The sequence below is a fragment of the Coccomyxa subellipsoidea genome, assembly GCF_000258705.1.
Source record: "Coccomyxa subellipsoidea C-169, whole genome shotgun sequence".
Classification (NCBI taxonomy): Eukaryota; Viridiplantae; Chlorophyta; class Trebouxiophyceae; family Coccomyxaceae; genus Coccomyxa; species Coccomyxa subellipsoidea.
Genome location: NW_005178039.1, coordinates 953,466 through 974,872, shown reverse-complemented (window position 1 = coordinate 974,872; position 21,407 = coordinate 953,466). Strand labels below are relative to the sequence as shown.

Below are 21,407 nucleotides of genomic sequence, written 5' to 3'. Positions count from 1 at the left end.
TGTCAGCTGCATTCATCTTTCTCTAAATTGAGAATAATGTAATAGTTGTGGGGGTGCTTGGGGATATGCTGTCTAGATGTACCCACCCATCAGACTGCAGTATGACTAGTACTAGTCATACTGCATGGGACTAGTCCCATGCATCATGATATCATCGATGATCAGCTGACACCGGAATTATAATTCTGTAGATCTAGAGGCCAGCCGGGCGCCCCTCAGGGGTAGATCTAGGTCTCCATAACTCCATCATGATGATAATGCTGAGGATATGCATAATCATATGAATAATCCATTAATGGCTAATCATCAGCATGATGCATGCAGTTGCAGAATGATTCTCCAGGTTGGGCTCAAATGTTATGCAACACTTTTACAGGTTATCTTCTCCACTGCAACACTGGGTCTCTGATATCATGGCGGTGAGCTTCTCACTCAAGTGGAAAGCATACAAGACATCAGCCAAAACTCAAATCTCCATATGGATTTGGACAATGCATGTGGACCAACGTACAACAGAACAGGAGGCAATCATTTACAATGCCGGCTCTATATGAGCGGGCGAACACATCTGAAACATTGCGGCATCACTGAGAACTCCATCCATAGGAGGCTCATGGTACGCGTTGGCCCTGGTAGCCGTCTAAAAAGTCAGTCTGCAGTCCCCATACTGTAATTTCATTCCAGGAGGTCTGTGATGAGCCCCATGTGCGCAAAGTCATCCAGCCCGGGACTCTCCACATTCGCTGGCTGGTCCGGCCTCTGCGCACAGCAAATTCAAAATCAGCTTAATCTCCCAAACCATTGAGAGGCACACCAGCGATGAACAGCAGCAAGAACAGCAACTGCCATTCCACTCATGTGCTGCAGGTACACGGGCACATTTGCCCATCATGTCTGAGATCACTCGAATCTGTCCCAGTCACTCGCCCGCCAACACGAGGCTTACCTTTGACACGAGTGGAGTGGAGTAGCCCTGCTGCGGCTGGGACTGCGCCATGCCATATCCCAGGCCGTACTGACCGTCCGAGCTGGACGCCACGTCATTGCTGCTTCCGCCGCGGGCGAGCGGCTGGTCATTCGGCACCGCGCCTGCACTGGGGCTGACTGGGGGCTGCCCGCCAGAGCCCTTGCTGCTCAGGTGGTGCGCAGCGGGACCTCCCTGAGCAGACGCTGCCTGCCCGGCCTTGTTGCTGGGGCCCACCGGCCGCATGATCGTGCCGTTGTTTGGCCCGCGCCGCGGCGAGGAAGCAGCAATAGGGGTCGCACTGCCGACTGCACACCACCCCAAGCCTCGTCAATGGACGCTTCCGGTTTCACCTGTGATTGACAATAGAGGGGACAACTCGCCATGCAAGTGTATTTGAAGGCAATGAAGAAGGTGCTGTGCTGACCGGCAGCGTTGCGGTAGGAAATGCTCCCGTTGGGCAGGGACGCGGCAGAAGCGACGCTGGTTGGAGGCGGCAGGGGCGCTGCCATTGTTGGGACAAAGGCTGCCGCGTTGCCGTTCAGCGACTTGGACGACAGGTGCTTTCCCATGTCGCTGCTGGGCGCCGGCTGCGCACCGCCAGACTGCTTTGCATGACCTGCCGCCGTTCCGCGTCCCGACCCGCTCGCGCCAGCATTCGCCGCTGCAAGCACAGCAGTGCAGTCAGCACCGAGAAGCCTAGGATTTGCTTGAGCATCCTGAGGAGAGAAATTGAACACCGAAAGTACTTGTGCAACTAGTTGGCAAGCTGACAAGTGTCGTCCAAACAGTATTAGAAGTGAGGCGCACCTGCGCCGCGAGGCGTGGGCCGCAGGGCTGCGGCGGCGGCGGCAGTGGCGGCCGCGATGGCGGCGCTGCCGTCCTTGGACAGCGGCGGCACGGATGCTGCTCCGCGGCCGCGGCCGGCCGCGCCGCCACGCGCGCCGCCTGCGTCGCTGCCGCCAGAGCTGTGCTGCGGCTGCAGCTGCTGCCCCGACGCTACGTGGCCGCTCTGGGAGCGCATCGGCTGCGAGTCACCAGCGGCGACACCATTGCGGGCCTGGCGCGGGCGGAAGCCCATGTGACTGGTGGAGGATGAGTTTGAAGCGGTGCCGTTCTCCAGCGTCTGGCCGCTGTCGGCCCGGGGCGGGTGCGGCGACTCTGACGAGGCTCCGTCCATGGAGTCATGCTGTGACACCGACCCAGACTTGTGGTGCACCTGCAGCAAGCAAGCCCAATTCATGCTTGGTCCAATGAAAATGATGTCACTTCACCAGCCCACATGTCATCACAAGGACTTCCTTTGGGGTTCGGCGCAGCACCAGAAAGAGCAATTGTGGAACAAATGTGCCTCAATGTGCGCACCAGGGAGGCTGCCTGCGCTGCAGCGCGAGCGTGCGCTGCGTGCGAGTGCTCCGGCCCGGAGAGGTCCAGGGAGGATGCGCGCGACGCCGGCCGCGAGTCATTGCTGACTTCGCTCATGCTGCTCCTATTGTCGCCAGCAGTCGGCGTGCTGCGCGACACACAAATCTGTCAGTTCTCCCAAGCTTGGGCTACTCAGCAGCAAATTGCTGACCATACTTCCTTGCACCTATTAGGAGCTCTGCAAGGGACGCTGCGTATTGGGCGGCCATTGGCTGCTATTCTCTGAGCAGCCAATGATTGCCCAAGATACAAGCTTCCCTTGCAGAGCTTCACATCAGTTTGTGTGGCATGGGATAATATATCGATTATTTCTAAAACAGCTTTTGCGTTGCGGCTGGAAGCGCACCCAGAGGAAGCTGCCCTCAGGCGCAGCTCTGTGAGGGCGGCGCGCAAGGAGGCGACCTCCTGGGTGCGCTCGTTCAGCTCCTGTGTGCGGTCCGCCAGCTCCTTCCGCGTTGCTGTCCACCCATGTTTTGCCTCTGCCAGCTCCGCACGCAGCGCTGCCAGCGCACTTGTGCTTGCTGCCAGCTGCGCCTGCACAACCAAGACGCCTCGTCAAACTCTGCAGTGACATCACCATGCCAGGCATGGCCAGGGCCAGTTGCTGGGATAACATAAAATTGTTCCAGTCCAGGCATTTTGCTTGGACAATGCGGCCGCAGAAGCATCCCAGTCCAGAGGTGGACAGTACTACACCATGAAGCGCTGGAGTTTGCAAGAGCAATAGGACAGGGCGCGTTGGGATGCCCACCTGCAGGTACTCAACATGGCCGCGAATGGGCCCGGACGAGCCCTGGCGTTCGACCGGCCGCGCCGGCTGCGGCTGCTTGCGGGACGCCTGCCCGGGCCCGGGCGAGGGGGCCACGGCGGGCTCCTCCTCCTCGGATGTTACGTCCCCAGAGGACACCTCCGTGCTGAGTGAGGCGTCCTCGCCGGAGTGTGACCCATCGTCGCTGTAGGGGCCCTGGCTGCCGCCGTTGCGCGAATCGACCGATGCGGTCCCCGGCTGCGCGTCGTCCTCCACGCTGGCCGCCGTCCCGGCGCGGCCTGTCGTGCCGGCCGCATCCTCCGGCGATGAGGACCGCGCGCGCACTGCCGGCCGCTCCTGGATCTCCGCCGCGCGCACCTTTGCCGCCGCATCGGCCGCCTCCTGCACGTCGCACATATTTTCAAGCTGCAATTTGAACAAGCCAAGAGTGCTGCTCGGGTGATGGTATTTCTACATTTGTCCTCTCTCTCGATGCTTGACTGTCTGTAGTGCCTCTATGCCAGAGCCAGGCCTGCCTTTGCATCCCTACCCTTCATGCTGGGTGCCTCCATGTACAGCAGGTAAAAACTGGTTGTCAGGGCAATATAAGCTACAAACTGCAAGAACTCTGGTGCCTTGTGAATGTGTGGCAAATGCAAGGAGGAGGAGCTGCGGCAGACCTGCGCTCGGGAGGCCTCGCGGGCGCGGAAGGTGGCGGCCCTCTCCTTGAGCGCCTCCTGCCGCTCCTTCTCGCGCTGCGCCTCCTCCTTCTTTCGCAGCAGCGCCAGCTCTGCAGCCCTCTTCTCAGCCTGTCCATGAAAATTTACGCTTGCTCAACAAAAAAGGGCACATGCAAGAACGAACTCATACAATGGTCACAGAGATGTGAGGAATCGCAACGTTAAATTTGGCTTTTTGCCATTGCACTTTAGGATGGATCTAGGGCGCCCATGGCCCCCGTTGAAGCTCTAATCTTTCCAGCTACACACAGACCTGAGGCCCAAAAAAATTATTGTACCTCTGCCTTTCGTTGAGCCTCCAGCTTGCGGCGCTCTTCGTCCTCGGCCTCCTTCTTGGCCGTCTCTACCGCCTTCTTCTGCCGCTGGCGCTCCTTCTTGCGCGCCCGTTTCTCCTTCTCTGACGCCGAGCGCGCTGCCGCCCTCTCATCCTCCAGCCTCTCTGCTTCCTCCTCCTGACATTCACAACAGGGTTGGACAGGTCAGTGAATTCCATGGAGGAAGCACAAGGTTAGATTACCTGTCAACCGCTGGACCTACTGTACTACGTAGTCTGCAAAAATGCGGCAGAACACCTTTGGACACATGCATGAACCAAGCTTCTGAGTTTCAGTAATTGAAGAATGTAAGTCTAGGATCATGAACAAGGGCTCAGCCACACCTCCTTGATGAGGGCATCCTGCCGCTTGATGCTCTCTGCTTCACAGTAGGCGCTCTCCAGATCGCTGAAGACATGGGCCACTGCAAACATCTCAACTGCGCGCCTGCCCAGCTCTGCCAGCCGCCTCTCATCGCGCTCCACATAGTTGCTACTGTAGTCATCCGAGTCCTGCAGCCCAGCAAACACACTGCTGACCTCCGCTGTCTTTTCAACTATGTGGCACAGTCTCTAGCTCTCTCCTTTTGGGACTGCTGGTTGGAGTGAGACTTTGAGGGATGAAGCCATCCAATTGGCAGGAAACTGAACCATCCTGTGGAGATAGGTAAACAATCAGTGACGATAGAGGTTAGGCAATGCTGCAATGACGTGCAACTACTGACCTGGGCATTGCGGACAGCCAGGGCATCGCCCGCTTTGTCATCCCTAAAGGGAGGGATTGCTTCTGAGACCGCGCGCTCCAGCACCGTCTGCACATCCCCATGCAGCGACCAGGTGTCGGCGTGCACTGTCACCACGGGCGGCTTCTCCTTCTTCCCCTGGATACACATAAAGCACCCTGTCAAGCTCTTTCATACACTGATGCATCACCCACATGAGAAACATTGTATAATTGCCGGGCCATGACAGCATGCGTCAGCAACGCCACCATGTGCTTGGTCACATCTAAGAAATGGGGCTGAAGGGCTACACCTTCTTGGACTCCAAGTTGCGAGAGGCTTCCTCCAGCTGTTTGCAGCCACTGAAGAGGGCGTCCATCACCAGCGTGGAAGTGACCTCCTTCTCATTGAAGAAGCGCTTAACCACACCCTGAACCACAAATAAGAGTCAAAGCACATCACTACTTGCTTCAATGCCCTTAGCAGGGAAATGAGGCAGGCAGTAAGCCAGGTCATCAATGTATTTGGCGGGTCAGGTTGACGGCCATTCGACATTTTGGAGCAAAGCCAAGGAGGCACCTTGAGCACAGTCTCTCCAGAGGTTGTGGCGAGCTGGCGGCGCCTCTTGGGGTCCAGGCTGCCCCAGAAGGTGCGGAAGCCGCTGTCCTCGCTGCGCAGGTGCAGCAGCGCCTCGCGCTTCTCGTCCACAAACTTGCGCGCCAGCGTCTCCACATTCGTCAGGTACACTCGCACAAGCTCCCGCCGATACTGCGCCTCCAGACACCGGAACGGCGCATGCGGCCGGTCCCTGCACGCATCAGCGTCGCAGATTTTCAAGGAATGTGTCTCCCCTGGGCCTAGCCGTGCTGTCATCACCGCTGAGACACTGTTCACTGCTCATGAGCCCTGCACGATGTCTGTGAAGTGCATTGTTGCTTCTCTGTTTTGGAAGCGAACTATTTGACATCTGTCCATCTGATCATGCAAGTACATGTGGCAAGCTCCCCATGTTGGACTGGGAAGCTGTGTGAAGCTAGGTGTAAAGCACACCTGATGACCTGGACCTGGGCCTTGATGACTAGAGTGTTGGAGACTGTGAAGCCCTCCAGAACCTTGTTCAGCTCCATGAATTTCTTCCACCCCCAGTCGTGCTCCTTCTTGCAGAATCTGTGCAGCGTGTCTGCAAAGACAAGGGCCATGAGAACGCCTGAAAGAGTGAGTGCGAGGCCTGAAATCAGGACTGGATGACCTAGGCTGCATGCCGGTGGGCCAACTCACCTGAGTATTTCGACTTCTTGGGGTCCTTGTTTACCACTGCAATGGTGAATTGGGCGAAATGGCTCCAACCTGCAGCAAGCATACAAGAGTGTGAGAGATGAAACCATCTGAGGATGTTAGACAACCTGTGCATGGTGAGCTGTCGAAAGTCCACCTGGCAGCAGCTTGTCGTAGTCCGCCACACAAAGGAAGAGGGAGAGGTGGTTGCACACATCACAGCCTTGAGGATACACGAGAATGTACCTGCGTTCAGGCGTGTTTGAGTCAGCTGTTTGCTGTTACTGAGCCTATCTGAGAAAATAACAACGAAGCAAAGGAAGGGAGCAAAAATTTCTGATCAGATACGTGCCATTTGTAGCTGCCGACTTCAAAAATGGTGCTGCGCAGCTCACGCTTGCTAATTTCTGAAAAGTTTTCAATCTTCCAGGTGAACTTTCCATACAGCTCAGACGGCTTAGGGCCTGCGTCCGAGAAGAGAACAACTTAACACCTCTGGGTAGAAGCAACCGTCTCTGGTACACTCCAAATCACCAGCAGCCCAAAGCCATGGGAATCACTGCCAATCCCTACCATCGTCGTCTTCCAAGTAGGAAGACGATGCTCCAGCACTGTCTATGATAGATCGCCGTGTGCGCCACTCTACTGCTTCCGGGGTGTCTGGAGTGACTGACAGGATACCATCAACAGGCTGAGGGCCCTTTTCCTTCTGAGAGCCTGGGCCTCCGGCGTTCAGTGCCTCCCTCAATCTTGCTTGACCTGCCATCTAAGTAAAATGCTCTTTGGCAGATTCAAGATCTTCCACTCATGCACCTTGGACTGCGAAATGTCTGAGATAGTCTTTTGTAAAAGCTACAGTGCTGGGGTTCTATATTTTCGCAGTGATGCCACCAGCCTTCTCAGATGCAAGCGCGTGCTGTACTCCAACAAGCCCCACCGGAATCCCCTAGCTGCTGGTGACTACAGCACAGTACTGCGCATGCAGCAGGCAGAAATACTCGAGCAAAACTGCAGGCTGCTTTCCAATCTCCTGTAGGGGACCCCCCTCTTTTTTCCCATGGTCCCCTCGCTCAAATCAACGCCTCAGGACGGAACCCATCACAAACCTCACTCCAACAGCTTTTGATTGACCACTTGCAATAGCATTCCTCCATGTCTGCACCCATATGACCGGGGCACAGGGCCCCTCTTGGATGAACAGGTACGCAGGTACACTAGGGGAGGAGGTGAAGGCAAGTGAAGGGGTTTCCAGGAGCCCAGTTTAGATCCCCAGCAGCAAAAATGGCTGACATTGCCGTCCTGGAAAAGGAGAACCTTACACCTTCGGGACGTAGCACCACAGCTGCCAAGCGGTCAGCGGAATGGAAGGCTGAGAAGGCCGACCCGGCGAAGAAGAAGGGTGGCCTTCGCCCGAGCACCCGTGTCATTAACAATCCCAATGTCGCCAAGGACGCCTCACAACCGCCCAAGCCGGCAGTCATGGGGCCACCGCCGCCTCGAGTACCGCAGAGAGCGGACGATGGTGCTACGGCGGGACCCAGCAAGGCGCCCGTGCAGGTGAAGGCACTTTAGACGTTAACACTGAATTCCGCTTGAATTCGCAAGAAAATATCGCTCATTGTACATTTGGCTTTTCCTGAACATATTTGCTGGTATTCCTTTCTGATGCCTTGCTGCAAGTTGCTCAGGGCGGCGTCACAGATGCCCGAGCAGGCTCCAACGGTGCAGCCAGTTCTATCAATAGAGACAGGAGGTGGCAGCTTGCAGACTTCGACATTGGCAGGCCCCTTGGACAGGGAAAGTTTGGCAGTGTGTACCTAGCTCGAGAGAGGAAATCCAAGTACATTGTGGCCCTGAAGGTACTCAACCACTCATTGACAGCTCTTCCCATTGAGGAAATTTTTCTATCCGGTCTTTGCGTTGCAATATGGACTCATTAATTTAAATGTCCGTTTTCTAGAAAATATGTGTATGAACATGCAGGCCCTGTACAAGACGCAGCTGCAGCAGTACAAGGTGGAGCACCAGCTGAGGCGAGAGATAGAGATCCAGTCCCACTTGAGGCATCCCAACATCTTGCGGCTATACGGCTACTTCTACGATGAGGTAACAGCCTGGCTGCTTGCACAAGTTGTGAGGCTTTTTGTCCACTCTGATGCCTACCTATCAATGCTGACATCCTCCTGGAGGCGATCCTCACCTCTTCAGCAAGATGTGTTTTGCAGAAACGAGTGTTCCTCATCCTGGAGTACGCAGCAAAAGGGGAGCTGTACAAGGAGCTGCAGCAGAAAAACTACTTTCCAGAAGACCAGACAGCCACGTGAGTCTCACGGTCCCTTTTGTAGCATCAGCAATTCCTGGCTTGCTTTGCTGCTGAAGTCAGCACATGCTGGACACCTTCCATTTGCTGCACCATCAGGAATACGCAACATGCACGGTTGGGCTTCCGTTCTGCATATTTATGCAACTGCATGGTCAGCGCTTGGAAGGTGACCTCCTTCTGACTGAGTGCTCTGCGCAGGTACATTGCATCCCTGGCGCGCGCACTGCTGTACTGCCACTCGAAGCATGTCATCCACAGGGACATCAAGCCCGAGAACCTGCTGCTGGGCATGAAGGGCGAGCTGAAGATAGCCGACTTTGGCTGGTCCGTGCACGCCCCCAACAGCCGCAGGTATGCACCTCATACCTCCTTTCTCTTACAATGGTAAATTTCGTCCTGTGGTACCCAGATGACCTCTAGTTGGGGGTACCTATTGAAACATGCATAGCAGGTATGTGCAAAATAGCATACCTGCTTGGGCAAAGGGGCACAACATTTGCAGCATGCAGTGTCACAACGAACTCTTTGTAGCAGAGTCAGGCAAGCAGGTGTGGCCCCATTCAAGATCTATTGCCCTGCAAGCAAAACCAATACGTGGGTCTTGCAAATTTTCCAGCAAGCTCGCACATTTCTGGCCAAGAAGCCAGGCCTGCTGAGGACGCCTTCAGAAAGAAAAAAGGCCCGGGCGGCGCAGCCTGACCTTAGAAGTGCTGGTGTCTGCTTTTCCTGCGACGCTCTCAAGCCGTCAGCACCTTCCACCAAGTCTTTGCCATAACTCGATTCGCCATGGCATGTGCCATGCAAGGGGCGAAATTTGTGGCAGCCTTCACCTGCAGCTTGGCGTGAAATAACAATGGTAATTTGCCACGCAGGAAGACGCTGTGTGGGACGCTGGACTACCTCCCCCCTGAGATGGTGGAGGGGCATGACCACGATGCCAATGTGGATGTGTGGAGCCTGGGAGTGCTGTGCTACGAGTTCCTCTGTGGGGTGCCCCCCTTCGAGGCGGAGGGGCACAGCGAGACCTACAAGCGCATCCTCAAGGTCGACCTCAAGTTCCCGGCCAAGCCACGCATCTCCGACGGGGCCAAGGACCTCATCGGCAAGGTGTGTTTTCTACCTGTCCCGCTGCGTTCCCTGTGGCTCCTTTTCTCGCATGGTTTGTCTAATTCCCTGCCATGCAGCATTTCGTCTTGCTCTGCCTCTGGCACATGCACGGAAAGCGACAGCTCTCGATCCAGATTATGTGTCCTGCAAGACAACGATCACCTGGTGTGCTCCTGGCAACCAGGACAAGGTGTCTGCAATCAGGACGATGTCTGCAAGCATTGCATGCATGATGATTCAGGCAGGCTGTCTGCTCTGGGCAGCTTGTCTGCTGTGCAACAAGCATGCGAAAAGGTCAGAGAAACTGCAGTGGTTTCAGTGCCTCGTCAAAGTGTATCGACAAGCCTGATGGTGTTCTATGTGCTGGTGCGCAGCTGCTAAAAAAGGACCCAAAGGAGCGCCTGCCGCTGGCTCAGGTCATGGAGCACCCCTGGATCATGGGCTTCTCCAAAGACAGCCCCCTGGCCAGCTCATGATGTGGCACCAGCACATGTCAACTTGCTGCCAGCTTGTGCAGAAATAGGCCTTCAGGATGACCTGACAAGATAGAACCCCTGTTGTTCTGATCAGTTCTTCTGATCGTGATGTAGGTTAGGCATTGTTCCAGCAGCCCTCTGATGTGTTTTCAAATGACAGCAATTGTGAGGATGTCTCAAACAGGCAGGCATCTCGTAGCGTGTGAGGGAGTCAGACAGATATGTGTGTGACCTGCACAGACATGCACTGATCTTTCAGGCTGTCATGTAATGAAAATATGGGGTTAGGTAGCAACATTGTGAGGGGAGCTACACCTTGCAACTCAACTCTCGTGAGCTCACTACGACTGTAAAGCGCTCTCGGGGCGAATTGCAGCAATACCGATGCTGTAGCTCTAGATTCATTGGAGAGGTTTTCAAAGTGAGATCTTGAGTCTTCTTCATAAGAGTTAGTCGCAACTGTGAACATTTTTTGCTCTCTCCAGCTGGCTATCTTATGTCTTATACACATGAGAGCTGTGTCTACTGGACACTGTCCAGACCGGAATCCTGTGATGTATCTCGTGCTGAAATGTAAGAACAAATATCCTTAGTATGATGAGCCATATATTTGGTCAAGTGTCAAGACTGCATGTATGCATCCGGACAAAAGTTTTTGGCCATGAAACTGCATCAGTGCACACTGCTGTGCCCAGTGAACTCGAGTGGCATTGCCCAGCACAGTTAAATTCAAATTCACACTTGCCAGAGACGTTCAGAATTGATCAACTACAACTCATACAGCAGGCTCTATCTAATTAGCCATTGATTTCATCCTTCACTGCTTGTTCCTACACTGCTTCTAACATGCGTTTTATCTCCAATTCTAGACAGAGAGTTTGGAAAGGCACAATAAGGCACCCTGATCCAGGATCGATAAGAAAGTACAGGACATCTGTCAGGCCTGCTGGAGCAATATGCCAATGTCTATCCAAGGACCGCTCTTTCTGCCCCCTGTGGCTATCCTGGCCACTTCACTGAGCAGCCTCTTGTCAGCCAAAATGCCGGTATGACTGGCATTGCCGAAGGATTTGAGGGTCACATTGTCTCCCAGCCTGCATAAACACACTTCAAATTAAGCCTCAATCTGTACCTCAGGTCTAAAAGTTAATCAACTGCTCAAGCATGCATTGAACGCCTACTCATATACACTATAATATTTTGCCTCAATCTTACAGAGAGTGTCGTCAGCAGATGCAGAAATGTACATGCTACAGGTACTTGGAGCACGCACCCTTTGCAGGCCTCTAGAGATCGCTTGTTGACAGTGCCATCGCCCTCCCCATGGAATATCTTTTTGGGTGCATTGGGTGCTGACGAGTCAAATGCATCCACATCATACATGTAGCCCTCATCTGTGTCCTTGCCCAAGCCATACATGCAGTGGATCTTGAAGTCCACTTTAGGCAGTGGATAGGTCAGGTTGTGCACTACTGGGTACACCGCCGCCTGCATGCAAGACACAAGCATTACAACACTGCAAGCATGCACATCTTGGCAGGGTCTTCTATGAGTGAAACCAGGCTGCACATAGAATGATAAATGGGGTTTGCCTGCTGTGTAAGCTCCAGATCCTTCAACAGCTGAAGTGCATCCTTTGCTGTGTAGTTTTTCCTGCCAGTCTGCACCAGGACCTGTGGGCACAAGCCAATGGCTAGATCAGACGACTGCTAATGCTCCCACAGCAGACACTTCATCATGCCTAGACGCAAGACTTGGACTGCAAGTTGCTGGAGAACTAACCGTGTCTCCCCATTGGTCTGGAGATGGGAACAGCCAAGGCCCACTGGGGGCGGTTGACTGGACAGGCCGCAGCAGCCCGTGGGGAATAATAGAAATATCAAAATTATCCCCGCTGATTGAGCCTGCAAGGGCATGTCTTTTTCATCAAAAAGCTCACTTTCAAAACAGCTCAGCAGTGGCAAGCATAGCCTTGTCAAGAGATAGGCAGGACACTGCTGCAAAGCAAAAACACACAACAAAGAAGGTAATGAAGCCAGGTGTCGTGCCTTTTAAGGCTGTCACTGAGCCAGCCCAAGGAGCAGAGATCGCCACCAGACTGCTGACATGCTTGGTCAGCCAGCCGGCTGGCTTGCCAGTCAGGAAGCTGAGAGAGACAAGGCACCCAAGGGAGTGCGCCACTATAGTGGCTGGATGGCCTTCATTGCTAGCCACAGCGTGCTCCACCAGCTGAGTCAAATTTTGGAAGAAGCCGATCTGCAGAAATGAACCCATTTCATGCTGATGCTGGGCGTGTCCGGATATTGGACTGGGCCAATATAACAGTAAAAGTGGCTGTCACCGGAGACGAACACTGAGGGAAGCTGGACTGTACCTGCTCAAGGCCATCAGCAGCAAGGCGGAAGTCATATGGGGCGCCGAAGAGATCCACCCTCTCCTTGTACCCCGCCTTCTTCAGCCCCTCTGTGAGTGACTTGTACACTGGGGTGATCTGCGGCAGACTGGGATCTAAGGATTCCACGCCCCCAAGACCTCCCCAATCCACCGGTCTGATCTCCACACCAGTTTGATTCCGATACCTGCAATCGTTAGAATATCTTTTACTGCCAGATATTTACTGATGATCAGGCCGCACGGCGTGGCAAAGTGCTGAACAAGTGGTGTTTGCTGAAACACTGGAGGCTCACCTTCCTGTTGTGGCATTGTAGAAGACCGCAAGCTCATCCAATAGGCATACAGGGCGGGCAGCCTCTTCCAGAGACAACCAGAGTAGGCGCCAGCTCTCAGACTTCTTGGAACAGTACCATGCTGGGGCTTCAGTACGGTTCAATCGTGCCTCGAGCACAGAGCCAGCGAGGCCTGGAATGTATCAACTGAAATATCACGATCATATCACGTCATCTGAGTGTGCACAAGGCAATATAGTACAATGGAATGAGAACCAGTGGCCATCAAGTTTAAGACACACCTGGTACAAGGATCACGGGGGCAAACCGAGCCTGTGCTGTAGAAAAGATAGAGACGCTAAGTATGAAACAGCTAAGCACTCGTATAATGTGCATCATGCACTCCGCTGTGACTTCGTATTGCGTACAGAAAACGTGAAGGATTGTCTTGAAGGACTCTTCAAGAAGGGATCGTGCCCTAGTTTCTGAGTATTGTCAACGATCGCCAACGATGTGTAGATTGTTTCAATTCACTGGGAGGAAGCCACATAATCGGATTTAATTGTGCCCTCGATGGAGCGACATGTCCTGATGACGTGCCCGATATTCGATGACAGGCACTTACCTAAGCTCCATCTTATCGAGATCAAGCGAATGAATTAATTCAGTCCAACCTCAATTTCACATCCAATTTAGAAATCAAAGTTTGGTTATTGTCCATCAACCACGATTTGCGGTTCTATCCTTGCTAACTCGATTTCTTGGTGAACGTTTTGTGACAGTCGGCTCCCCCTCAGCATTCCAATATGCTGCAAGCACTTCCAATCATCGGAGTACCTGTACTTTCTTCTGACGCACATAGAAGATGCAGCAGATCATCGATAAGAGGGCGGACAACCAGGGTGGCGACAGCGGGCAGCATCGATGGAATTGAGGCCAGCTGCAGCGGGCGTGATTGCCAAAGTGCACACTCAATCATGTTGAGTAGAAGAGGCGCCCTTGCTGGAGCGGCACTGGCACTAGCTGGACTCCAGTGCAGCCCAGCCAAATCAATGATGACTCCACCTCCAGGTACACCATCTCAAGTGACCGGCATCTGCTGATTCCAACAATGACCATTTCATAAACGAAACCAGTTTCATTCCCTCGCTTGCAGGCTTCAGTGTGCACCAGGACAAACTGGACGGTTATCTCTTCTTTGTGCCAGAGAGCTGGCTGCCTGTCACGGTGCGAAGCATGAGTCACCTCTCATGAAGGTCAAAGCATTGCTGATGATGTCCCCAGCAATGGACGCTGTAAATTCTACTCCAGATTTCTGATGCCCTTTCGGAATGCCTTGCGCAGACTTCTGGCAATGACATCTTCTACCGGAACCCCAGAAATGTGAATGAGAACCTCTTTGTGGACGTATCCTCGCCGTCATCCTCGAACTTCTCAACTGTGGAAGATCTGGGTTCCCCAGAGGAGGCAGCTAAGCGCACCCTGAACCAATACTTGGAGGAGCTCATGTCCACAAGGATTGGTGTGAAGCGGACTGGCGAGATTCTGTCCGCAGACAAACGCACTGGCCCGGATGGCAAGGAGTATTATGACATTCAGGTGGGCAGCACAAATCCCTTGCGTTCAAACATGTAGCCTTCCACTTGAGCAGTGCGCTTTGTGCCTGTGGTACCTATTGTTTCCACCCCATAAGGCAGTGAACACTTGTGGGGCACTGTGAGGTGTGCTGTAGAGAGTTAGTCTTTCGTGGACTGATGCATGAGTAAGCGCAAAACGGATTAAGCATATCTTTGGATCTGCAGGTGCGGGTGCGCTCCTTTGCATCGAGGAATCAGTTGGCGGCGTACCCAGGAGACAGGGAAGCTTCACAGGAGCTGGAATGGGAGCGCAGATATCTGACGGTGCTGGGCGCTGCAAACAAGCGGCTGTACCAGTTCCGGCTGCAGACCGCCGACAAAACATTTGAGACTGCCGCGGTGAGTGCATATCTATGTTTCTAAAGAGTCTGCCATCGTATTATTTCACTGGCAGATGTTGCTTGGCACAACCATGTCAATTGATGGATCACTGATGGGTGTTATGTTTAACCTTGCAGGACAATCTGCTGAACATTGCGCAATCTTTCAGATGCAAGGAGGTGGTGGTTTGATGGGCAATGATGACAGACACTGTAGCAAATGCCAGATATTGTGTGCATTGGGATGCCATGTGTGAACAAAGACATCTTTGTTATTTTCTCAGGAGGATCCACCGTATTCTGAAGGAGGCATTCACCCCAAGAAGATATATAATTGTCCCTCTGTAGCCTACAGAGGGTAGAGAGTCTTGTCTCAATAATCTCTGTAAGGCTGCCACACCAATACAAGCAAGGGACTATTTTCTGCCTTGCATTGAGGCATTGTTTGGTAATTGAAGCGTCAGAATCTTGATGTACGATATTTTGCTCTGTCACCTTGCAAAGAAATCCGTTATGTGCCGGACTTTGTCATCCTCCTTGGCCCTCTTCTTGCTGCCAGCTGCCTTTGCCTCATTGGCAGCTTGGGGTGCATCACCCTCCATGACCTCGTCCCTTCCAACGTTTCCCCTGTTCCCTGCCTCCTTCAATGGCCCCTTGCCCCCTGCCTCTCTGAACATGTCCTCTGCCAAGACCTCCTTCAGCCCAATCTCCACCAGTCTCCGGTCCATTCTCACTGGTCGCACCACAGGCAGGCATCAACAAAGCCGCTCTCCAATACCTGTGCGGTCTCAAGCATCGAGCGCACAATTCTGCCAGCAGTGTTTCTGACCTCATCGAGGGAACTTAAACTGCTACTGGTGTATAGATCACAAGCCCAGATCTTGCTTGAGAAGCCATGCTCACCTGCCCGCTCAACATCACCAAGCTTGATGGTCTTGCGCTTATGCGACAGCGCCTCCTTGGCTGCTCTGCTGCCCAAGATCTCCACCATGAGCTCCGCTGCCTTCGCCACTGCCTTCAGGCCATCACCTGGCATGGTGTATGCCATACACCTTCTTTGAGCTGAGTGCTTTGTGGTGGGCAGGTATCAAATGCTTGCGATCGGTCGTTACTTGTCCTCACGTGGGGTGGGGATGAAAGGCACCTGAGATGCGGGTGACATCAGGATCAAGGCACATGATGCGCTTGATCAGAGAGAGAGGGAACCCAAAGGGGTTCGTGTTCTGCTGCGCATCTGCATGATGATCCCTCTCTTGCTCCTCACCCACATGGTCCTCACCCTCTCCCTGCTCACCTGCAGCACAAAATCCAAATTCAACTTAATATAAAAGAAGCAAAGGCCCATCCACCCCAAAGAACCCTGTTGTGGAGATCCCAGATTAAGTCAAGGAACGGGCCTCTCAAAACGCAGGCAGAGCAATACCTGCAGCAGGAGCGCTATCTGCTGCTGCGCTGGCCAGTGCCTTGGCACGCTCCGCTACTTTTTCCTTGTAAGATGCTTTCTCTTCATCTGTCAGGGCACGCCACTTCTCCCCGATGGCCTTGGCTACAGCCCCCACGGACACCTTAACACGGGGCTCTGCTTGTGCCTGGCATTCTGCCCTGGTGGCCTCCCTCTGCTCCTCTGAGAAAATGAAGAACGCTGTGGGCGCTCGTTTGGCAGCCATTATTCCGGCCAGTGATACCTTTTCTGCATCGAAGCATTGAAATAGAACGAAATCATGCTCCCTGTGAAAGCTGAGCATCTAGAGCAATTTAACGGCAATAGAAGACAGGTGATTAAACAGAAAAGCCTTACCTGCGCAGATGTCCAGACAGAAGATCAGAAAATGTTTGTGTCCCGAATCAGACATTCATATTTCCCACCTTCCACGAGTTAGACATCAAGATGATACTCAGAAGCTGATGGATTGCAAGTCTCACATCAGCAAAGTTTCCTTGGAATGGGGACTCTGCAGATTACACAAATTTTGGCGTTGCACAAATGCGAATCGCATACACGACGTTCTTAAGATAATAAGCTGGTTTTCCACAGTGCACATCCTTCAGGTGGCCCAATCTGCGATGCGTGCTTCGCGCTACGATATGTGCCACTCTTTTAATGTCGAGATGAAAGCGTATTGTTCTGAGCAGTTTCCTGGAAGCACCTAGCGTTCAGAAGGACAAGAAGCTTTTAAAGGGCGATGACTCAGCGGTGATTCAGCATCATCGACAGTTTCTCTGCAGGTCTCCTTCTGGCGACTTTGGAGGCAACATATGATTTGGAGGCTTCGAAGATAAGAGAGGTACGACACGATCAGAGAATGAAACACGCTATTGTGAAGCAGGTCGTTGCACATACCCACCCAACTGCAACACCAGGACGGATGTAGTTGGGGGGACTTGCTGTTCATGCCCCGATCATGGAGCATGCAAACGGCAATACGTTGTCTAAAGAAACGGCAACGGAGTGTTTGGCCGCGCTGAGAACCTTCCAGGTATTGTATAGTACTGGAGGTCGTTGGAATTGGATGTTTTTGCCGTTGCCATTTAGCGTTATCGCACCCCATCCAGTGGTAGAAATAGGTCATCAATGGCTTGATGAGATTCTCGTGCAAGTTCCATATGGCCAGATAAATAGGATGTCACATCGCCAGGAGTTCACAGTTCATGCTCATAGTATGGCATTTTCGTGTTTGCAGGATCAATACGTGGGCACCGAGAGCCAAGTGCAGGCTCTTTCCACGCTAGCAAACTGGTTGCAGCGATTGGAGAGAGGTTCACACACTGACGACGAGGAGCCCTTGGATGAAAACTCTCGCCAGTACTTGCAGTCGTACCATGACCAGTTCACCAGGATATCTCTGTTTGAGGTGCGCAGCCCATGCAGTAACATGTTGCTGACGGAGTGCTGCTCCAGAATGTATGAGATTTCCATGAGGACTGCAAGGCCCTGAGGGCCTGTTCTGGTGCTATGCAGAGGGGCCACGGAGAACTAGTGGGTGTGTCTCCAAAGGTACTCATCTTCCTCACAGAATGACTTCCTGATATGCTGCATCTGCCATGGCTGTGCTGTGGATTTCATCTGTAGACCTCCTCGAACTGATATCTCCTTGTGCAGGTGGTTGGTGGCTCAAGAGAGAGGTGGAGGAATCCAGCACTTGCAGCTGAGCTGGAAAAGGTCCGACAGGCTCTCTGCTGTGTGCAAGTCTTGATTCAAAGGTCCAAGCTGCGTTTATGCACCCCAGCAGGTCTCTGTTCTCCCATTTGGTGCATTGATGAGACGTCCGGTCCTTCTGCACAGGTGGACGACTGGGATGCCTTTGATGTGTTCAAAGTGGCGAGCTTGACGGGAGACCGACCTCTGGAGCCAGTCACTTTGGCTGTCCTCCAGCACTTTGATCTTGTCGACAAGCTGAGGCTTCCAGACAAGAAGCTGCGCAATTACCTGCGGGTGCACACATCTCCATAGGACTTCATTGATCTTGCGTTGCAACTCTGCTGCTTGTGCTTCTGAATTGATGAGAGCTAAGCTCAAGAAGCAGAAATTTCCTGTCTTTGAGTGACAGTCACACAATCGAGGGGAGCCAATTAGCAGAGGAGATTTGACATGGATTGTGGGGTGCATCAGGGAGTCGAGGATGCTTACCTGAAGAATCCGTACCATAACAGCACCCACGCAGCAGATGTTGTGCAAGGGCTTGCCTGCCTGTTCTCCAACAATGACTTCACCTCTCAGCTCACAGACCTGGAAATGCTGTCAATGATCCTGGCGTGTGTAATTCACGATGTGGGCCATCCAGGTGCGCTGCCCAGCAAATCTTACCAGTACTCTGTACATGGTGCATGACATTTTGGAAAGCTTGGGTGAATGTTGATCCACAGCAATGCAGACTCTTTACTGTGCCTATCCTTTTTATGTGAAGATGACGTGATATCTTGTGCCTTGCAGGGGTGACGAATGAGTATCTCATAAATACGCATGCGGACAGTGCCTTGCTCTACAATGACCAGAGCGTGAATGAGAATGGTCATGCTTCTGTGGGCTTGCAGCTGCTGCGGAAGAGCTCCAACAACTTCATAGAGGTTAGTAATCTGCAGTGCAGAAACCAAGCCCCAAATATTTAGATTTCAAGTCCCAGAGTACAAGTTCCTGTTTCCTCAGGTCTTGTGGCGTGTGATGAAAGAGGGTTTGTGTCTGCTTTTGCAGGGGCTGTCTGAGGAACAGTACAGATTTGTTCGGCGAACAATAATCGGCATTGTGCTTGCTACGGATATGGTCGGGCATGCGAAGCTCGTGAAGGTATGCTGCTCACTTTAGTCATCATCCAGCTCATCTTTTGTGCACTGAGCATCTCCTTCACACAGCAATGCTGAACAGATAGCTTGATGTATCACCTTATTGTGAGCAGGACACTGCAGCCAACATCAGGCAGCTGGGGGCAGACCTGCAGAGCTGGCCAGAGGAGAAGAAGCAGAGTGCGCTGCAGATGATTGTGCACTGCTGCGACATTGGCAACCCAGCCAAGCCCTTGGAGTACAGCCTACAGTGGACCAACCGCATTATGGCAGAGAATTTTGCTCAGGTGCATTGCTGCCTGCAATCCTGACCCCCACCTCCTTGGCTGCCCCTTATGCCCTGTAGCGCCATGATTTCTTAATATGTTGTCATCTCATCTGGCATACCTGATCAATCAGGCCCTCAACTTCTGGCATTACCAGCAGTCCGCTGCATGCACCAAGTGCATCTGCATGGTGAGGGCACACTGGCGCCAGTCAGAAGGCAGTGCTCACGAGGCATCTGGTATTTTTGTCCCTCTCAGAGTTGCACTGTTCATCAACCCAGGCTTGACTTCATGTCCCTGTCTTCATGTCATGCAATAGCATTCCAAGTCCTTCTGGATCCCTAGGTCAAGAGGTGTCTACTACCCCTGATCCAGCTACCTCAAAAATTGCGCGCCTCGCTCTCCAAGGCAAAGCCGTGCTGCTGCATGCGGTAAGCCTTGCAGACCTGGGCCATTATACATTTAATGTGAAAGCTATAACTGAAAGTAGAATTTTACTACCTGCAGGGGGACCGGGAGAGGCGGGAAGAGCTGCCGGTGTCGCCGCTGTGCGACCAGGATCGAGTGGACGTGCCCAAGAGCCAGCTCACCTTCCTGGAATACGTCGTGCGGCCCTGCTTCGAGGCCCTGCGCAGCATCGCGCCCGTGACGGCCGCCCTCGCGCTGCGCAACATCGAGGCCGGCTGCCGCCATTGGCAGGCGCAGCCCCGCCGCAGCCCCTCCACCCCCATTTTTCCCCTGGATGACCTCCGATGAACCCCGCCTCTGCAGAGGGGATCTATGCGTCAAATTAGACACAGATCCCTCTGGTCTTGTCTAGGCAGGGCACTCTTACAGTGATTTTCCCTGAAGTGCCCTGGGCTGGAGTGCGCGGCGGGAGCAGTCAGCTGCTGTGGAGGTACCGTCTGGTTGGGTCTATTGTGGACTTGTGTCGGCCCTGACTCCGTTGCAGTGAGGCCCAGTCTGTGTGGGGTCCAGTGGTTGGATCACGCATTCCTGCTCAGTTGGAAGACTGGAACTCCGGATGCGCTGCGATGCAATGACTGGTCTGTTGCGTGGACCACATGATGGTCCATGTCACTTGGGTTTGTTTTGGTCTGTGGTCTTCGTGATGAAATGTTGAGACTGATGTTTTTGGCTGCGCACGTCGAAAGGTGCATTTTGGGCTGTGAATAAGCCATGCACAAAATGCAGCAGGAGCATGCGGAACCAGACACTGTTCTTTTCCACCCCATTTTTGCTGGTATCTGTTTCTGGTGAAAGAGAATTTGTACTTTCCACAAGCTGGAGACTTGATCATGATGTTTTCTTCTCTGATTGTTGTTCCTGTAATTAGAGTGTGTTCCTAGGAGGCTCGGAACTGTCTTGCTGGCCAGCATCGTGTATTCAGGATTGGCGATCAGTTGTGTGTTCAATTCCAAGTGCTTTAAGTTGTTCTCCAAGTTGGCTGTCAGAAGCTAAACAATCTTTGCAAGCTACCACGTTGGCATGCATCCATGATGTGCCTACAGGCTGTATATGTAAAATCTGTTGATAGCTGACAGCCTGGTACATCTTCAAACGCGACTCACTCCAATCATGATCAGAGGGGCCGCCCCTCTTTAACTAAGCGGCTTGGAAGTTTTGTACACTCAGTGCCGGCACCATCCCGACCGGGCTGCATGGTTTGTGCGCGCTTCAGCATACCATATATGTCCCCGTGGAGCAGTAAGATGGGCCAGGAAAGATTTCATTCACTACATTTGAGGTCTCAGTGGCATGCTCCTGCCTGAGGCTGCCAGATGCATGTAGCTAATCGGGTTAATTCACTCCATGATGGCATGCCTTCCACCTTACGCCACAATATTTTGGTGCAAGCCATATTCATTCCAAAACACCGTGAAAGACTTCACAGATTGAGATAAGGACATACTAGTGTTGTGATAGTCAGAGCTGGTTGCTGTTGCGAGGGATTGCCCACTGGAAACTTGAGGAGAGTGTTATTGGGGGCACGTCCACCTCTGTTGTTCTCAAATCACTACATTACAATACTAAGAATATTCTTGAATAAAAGTAGCTCACTTCACCAGCAGCTATGGAGGACTGCTGCGCAGTATGCGCAGAGCCGCTCGAGTGGACAGCATATGGGCCATGCGGGCATACAGAAG

The 21,407-nt window shown here is 53.0% G+C and overlaps 7 protein-coding genes across 7 annotated transcripts; 3 read left to right on the top strand and 4 right to left on the bottom strand.

The window, feature by feature from the left end:
• Positions 1–359: 359 nt before the first annotated feature.
• COCSUDRAFT_32562 (hypothetical protein) lies at positions 360–1,422 on the bottom strand. The gene is made up of 3 exons (XM_005649625.1): positions 1,392–1,422; positions 947–1,272; positions 360–759 (listed from the first exon to the last, which is right to left on the bottom strand). The coding sequence occupies exons 2-3, from the start codon at positions 1,208–1,210 to the stop codon at positions 676–678; spliced, it is 348 nt and encodes a 115-aa protein (XP_005649682.1). The 5' UTR covers positions 1,211–1,272; positions 1,392–1,422; the 3' UTR covers positions 360–675.
• Positions 1,423–4,146: 2,724 nt separating this feature from the next.
• Positions 4,147–6,953, bottom strand: COCSUDRAFT_35656 (MATH-domain-containing protein; the record flags this gene model as incomplete). The annotated part of the gene is made up of 10 exons (XM_005649624.1): positions 4,147–4,329; positions 4,536–4,703; positions 4,916–5,071; positions 5,226–5,342; positions 5,492–5,720; positions 5,963–6,092; positions 6,191–6,259; positions 6,345–6,433; positions 6,540–6,651; positions 6,761–6,953. 10 exons carry the CDS (start codon positions 6,951–6,953, stop codon positions 4,147–4,149), a joined length of 1,446 nt encoding a protein of 481 aa, XP_005649681.1.
• A 515-nt stretch (positions 6,954–7,468) lies between these two features.
• Positions 7,469–10,687, top strand: COCSUDRAFT_46601 (Pkinase-domain-containing protein; the record flags this gene model as incomplete). Its single annotated transcript, XM_005649623.1, has 7 exons — positions 7,469–7,744; positions 7,876–8,046; positions 8,171–8,293; positions 8,413–8,507; positions 8,709–8,861; positions 9,383–9,617; positions 9,992–10,687. The coding sequence occupies 7 exons, from the start codon at positions 7,469–7,471 to the stop codon at positions 10,091–10,093; spliced, it is 1,155 nt and encodes a 384-aa protein (XP_005649680.1). The 3' UTR covers positions 10,094–10,687.
• Positions 10,688–10,807: 120 nt separating this feature from the next.
• On the bottom strand, positions 10,808–13,395 carry COCSUDRAFT_65109 (Lecithin:cholesterol acyltransferase; the record flags this gene model as incomplete). The annotated part of the gene is made up of 7 exons (XM_005649622.1): positions 10,808–11,187; positions 11,367–11,581; positions 11,686–11,766; positions 11,876–11,997; positions 12,142–12,349; positions 12,468–12,672; positions 13,385–13,395. The coding sequence occupies 7 exons, from the start codon at positions 13,393–13,395 to the stop codon at positions 11,031–11,033; spliced, it is 999 nt and encodes a 332-aa protein (XP_005649679.1). The 3' UTR covers positions 10,808–11,030.
• Positions 13,396–13,624: 229 nt separating this feature from the next.
• Positions 13,625–14,908, top strand: COCSUDRAFT_61374 (Mog1p/PsbP-like protein; the record flags this gene model as incomplete). Its single annotated transcript, XM_005649621.1, has 5 exons — positions 13,625–13,661; positions 13,916–13,986; positions 14,104–14,358; positions 14,562–14,735; positions 14,855–14,908. The coding sequence occupies 5 exons, from the start codon at positions 13,625–13,627 to the stop codon at positions 14,906–14,908; spliced, it is 591 nt and encodes a 196-aa protein (XP_005649678.1).
• A 299-nt stretch (positions 14,909–15,207) lies between these two features.
• Positions 15,208–16,383, bottom strand: COCSUDRAFT_40465 (hypothetical protein; the record flags this gene model as incomplete). The annotated part of the gene is made up of 4 exons (XM_005649620.1): positions 15,208–15,449; positions 15,620–15,745; positions 15,861–16,010; positions 16,140–16,383. 4 exons carry the CDS (start codon positions 16,381–16,383, stop codon positions 15,208–15,210), a joined length of 762 nt encoding a protein of 253 aa, XP_005649677.1.
• A 735-nt stretch (positions 16,384–17,118) lies between these two features.
• Positions 17,119–20,798, top strand: COCSUDRAFT_65108 (HD-domain/PDEase-like protein; the record flags this gene model as incomplete). Its single annotated transcript, XM_005649619.1, has 9 exons — positions 17,119–17,193; positions 17,398–17,568; positions 17,817–17,876; positions 18,000–18,149; positions 18,327–18,498; positions 18,648–18,781; positions 18,906–18,998; positions 19,108–19,281; positions 19,768–20,798. The coding sequence occupies 9 exons, from the start codon at positions 17,119–17,121 to the stop codon at positions 20,014–20,016; spliced, it is 1,278 nt and encodes a 425-aa protein (XP_005649676.1). The 3' UTR covers positions 20,017–20,798.
• Between the last annotated feature and the right edge of the window lie 609 nt (positions 20,799–21,407).

Bases quoted from the DNA above. Each gene is read 5' to 3' on its own strand.
- COCSUDRAFT_32562 (XM_005649625.1), bottom strand. From the start codon at position 1,210: ATGCGGCCGGTGGGCCCCAGCAACAAGGCCGGGCAGGCAGCGTCTGCT. The intron at 760-946 runs GTAAGCCTCGTG...TGCTGTGCGCAG, and splicing joins CCACTCCACTCGTGTCAAAG to AGGCCGGACCAGCCAGCGAA.